The sequence below is a fragment of the Crocuta crocuta genome, unplaced genomic scaffold, assembly GCF_008692635.1.
Source record: "Crocuta crocuta isolate KB4526 unplaced genomic scaffold, BGI_CrCroc_1.0 scaffold610, whole genome shotgun sequence".
Lineage (NCBI taxonomy): Eukaryota > Metazoa > Chordata > Mammalia > Carnivora > Hyaenidae > Crocuta > Crocuta crocuta.
In genome coordinates this window covers 838876-842096 of record NW_027527456.1, presented here as the reverse complement: position 1 = coordinate 842096, position 3221 = coordinate 838876, and the positions used below count along the sequence as shown (strand labels likewise).

The following is a 3221-nucleotide window of genomic DNA, read 5'->3' as shown; positions in this document are numbered from 1 at the left end:
TGAATAATAAAAACCATATGATGTCAAAAAATACAGAAAAAGCATTCAATGAAATTCAACATCCATGCCAGACAAAAATTCAACAAACTAGGGATAGGATGAAACTCCCTTAGCTTAATAAAAGGTATATATGAGGATCCTGTAACCAACATCATTCTTTTTTTTAAAAATGTTTTTATGTATTTTTGAGAGAGAGAGAGAGACAGCGTGAACAGGGGAGGGTCAGAGAGAGGGAGACACAGAATCCGAAGCAGGCTCCAGGCTCTGGGCTGTCAGCACAGCGCCAGAGGTGGGGCTCGAACTCACGAACTATGAGATCATGACCTGAGGCGAAGTCAGATACTTAACTGGCGGAGCCACCAACATGCCCCTAGAGAGAGAAAATTAAGCAGGATCCAGGCTTAACGTGGAGCCCAACGCAGGGCTCCGTCCCATGACCCTGGGATCATGACCTGAGCAGAAATCAAGAGTCGGCCGCTCAACCGACAGTGCCACCTGGGCATCCTGAGAAAATATTTTCAAACTATCTGATAAGGGGTTAATATCCAAAATGTATAAGGAACTCCTTGAGGTCAATAACGAAAGAAAGAAAGAAAGAAAGAAAGAAAGAAAGAAAGAAAGAAAGAAAGAAAGAAAGAAAGAAAAGAAAAGAAAAGAAAGAAAAGAAGGAAGGAAGAAAGAAAAGGAAGGAAGGAAGAAGGGAAGAAAAAGAAAGAACCAATTAAAAGGTGAGCAAAGGATTTAAATACACATTTTTCCAAAGAAGACACACAAATGACTAACAGGTGCATGAAAAGATGCTCAACATCACTAATCATCAGGGAAACGCAAAGCAAAATCACAACGAGGGATCACCTCACACCCGTTAGGGTGACTGTTAACAACCACAACAAAAGAGGACACTTGTGGGCAAAGATGTGCAGAGATTGGAGCATTTGTCCCCTGTTGGCGGAAACATAAAATGGTGAAGCCTCTGTGGAAGACAGTAAGAAGGCTCTTCAAAAAATCGAAAATAGACCTACCTTATGGTCCAGCCATCCCACTTCTGGGTAAATATCCAAAAGAATGAAACTGGGGTTTGGAAAAGATGTCTGCACTCCCGTGTTCACTGCAGAATTAGTCACAGTAGCCAAGATGCAGGAACAATCTAACTGTCCCTTGATGGATGAATGGAAAAGACAATGTGATACAAACATACAATGGAATATTACGCAGCCATAGAAAGGAATTGAACACTGCCATAGGTGACAACATGGATGAGCCTGGACACCATTACGCTAAGTGAAAAGAGCCAGTCACAGAAGGACAATATTGCATGACTCTGCTTATATGAGGTGTCTAAAATAGTCAAACACATAGAAGCAAGAGAGTAGGATGGTGGTTTTCAGGGACTGGGGGAAGGGAGAAATGAGGAATTGTTGTTCAATGAGCATAAAGTTTCAGTTATACAATATGATTAAATTATAGGGAGCTGTTGGGGCACCTGGGTGGCTCAGTCGGTTAAGCATCCGACTTCGGCTCAGGTCATGGTCTCCCGTTCATGAGTTCGAGCCCTGCGTTGGGCTCTGTGCTGACAGCTCAGTGCCTTGGGCCTGCTTCCATTCTGTGTCTCTCTGTCTCTCTCTGCCCCTCCCCTGCTCGCACTCTGTCTCTGTCTCTCTCTCCCTCAAAGATAAATAAACATTAAAGAAAATTTTTAAAAGGGGTACCTAGATGGTCAGATGGTTAAGCATCTGACTTTGGTTCAGGTCATGACCTCACTGTTGGTGAGTTCAAGCCCTGTGCTGGGCTCTGTGCTGACAGCTCAGAGCCTGCGGCCTGCTTTGGATTCTGTGTCCCCCTCTCCCTGCCCCTCCCCTGCTTGTGCTCTGTCTCTGTCTTTCTCTCTCTCTCAAAAATAAATAAGCATTAAGAAATAAAAATTTTAAAAGTTCTAAAGATCTTCTGTACAACAGCTAGCCTATAGTGAAAATTACTGTATTGTACACTTAGAATTTTGTTAAGAGGGTAGATTTCATGTCAAGTATTCTTACCATAAAGAAAAGAATTTTAATACACCTGGATCAGTGTGTAGGGAAGAATCACAGACCCAGGTCACTGAACCCGCGCGAAGGGAATTATGGGAGGCTTTCCCAAGGCGGTGGGTTCAGTGGGAAGTCAGAATTAGCCAGGTGAAGGGTAGAAGGCGCAGGCGTACTGAAGTTTGGAAGAACTTCCTGGGAGAAGGAATGGCACTGTGCCAGTTTACTAGCACTGCCATGACAGAATGTCACAGACTGGGTGGCTTACACAACAGACATTTTTTTTAGGATACATTTTTTAATGTTTTTTATTTATTTCTGAGAAAGAGAGAGGCAGCGTGAGCAGGGGAGGGTCAGAGAGAGAGGGAGGCACAGAATCCGAAGCAGGCTCCAGGCTCTGAGCTAGCTGTCAGCACAGAGCCCGATGCGGGGCTCGAACCCACGAACTGTGTGATCAGGACTTGAGCCGAAGTCGGCTGCTTAACCGACTGAGCCACCCAGGCGGCCCAACAACAGACATTTATTATCCCACAGATCTGGAGGCTGGAAGTCCAAGGTCAAGGTGTTGGCAAAGTAGTTGCCCCTGAGGCCTCTCTGCTTGGCTTGCAGGTGGCTGCCTTCTTGCTGGGTCCTCACATGGTCATCCCTCTGTACCTATCTATGTCCTAACCTCTTTTTTTGAGAGAGAGAGAGAGAGAGAGAGAGCGCACAAGTGAGGCAGGGGCAGAGAAAGAGAATCCCCCAAGGGGCAGAGAGAGAGGAGCGGGGCTCACCTCAAACAGGGCTCATGCTCACCCGAAGTGGGGCTTGAACTCACTAACGGTGAGATCATGACCTGAGCCAAAGTCAGATGCTTGACCGACTGAGCCACCCGGCACCCCTCACCACCTCTTCTTGCAAAGGCGATAGTCATATCGGATTAGGGCCCACCCATATGACTTCATTTTACCCTAATTACTTCTTTAAAGACCCTCCCTGCACCTACAGTCACATTCTGAGGCGCTGGGGTTTAGGGCTTCAGTGTGTGAATTGGCAGAGCGGGTGCACAATTTGGCCCCAAGCAAGCATCCCCAAAGGTGAAAAATACATTTTTTTTTTGCTTGGGCACCTGCCAGGAATTATGGGGAGAGAGAAGAGAGGACTGAGAAATGTGGATTCTCCACGAAAATGATGGCAAAACACTGAGGAGCGTCATAACCG

General features: G+C 45.9%; 1 protein-coding gene across 1 annotated transcript in view; it reads right to left on the bottom strand.

The window, feature by feature from the left end:
* The window catches only part of SLC9A7 (solute carrier family 9 member A7), a 157002-nt gene extending 154068 nt beyond the window's left edge, over positions 1 to 2934 (bottom strand). Inside the window, exon 1 of the mRNA XM_077762923.1 lies at positions 2907 to 2934. Within this exon, the coding sequence (XP_077619049.1) occupies positions 2907 to 2934 (28 nt within the window). The remainder of the gene's footprint in view (positions 1 to 2906) is intronic.
* Positions 2935 to 3221: the final 287 nt, after the last annotated feature.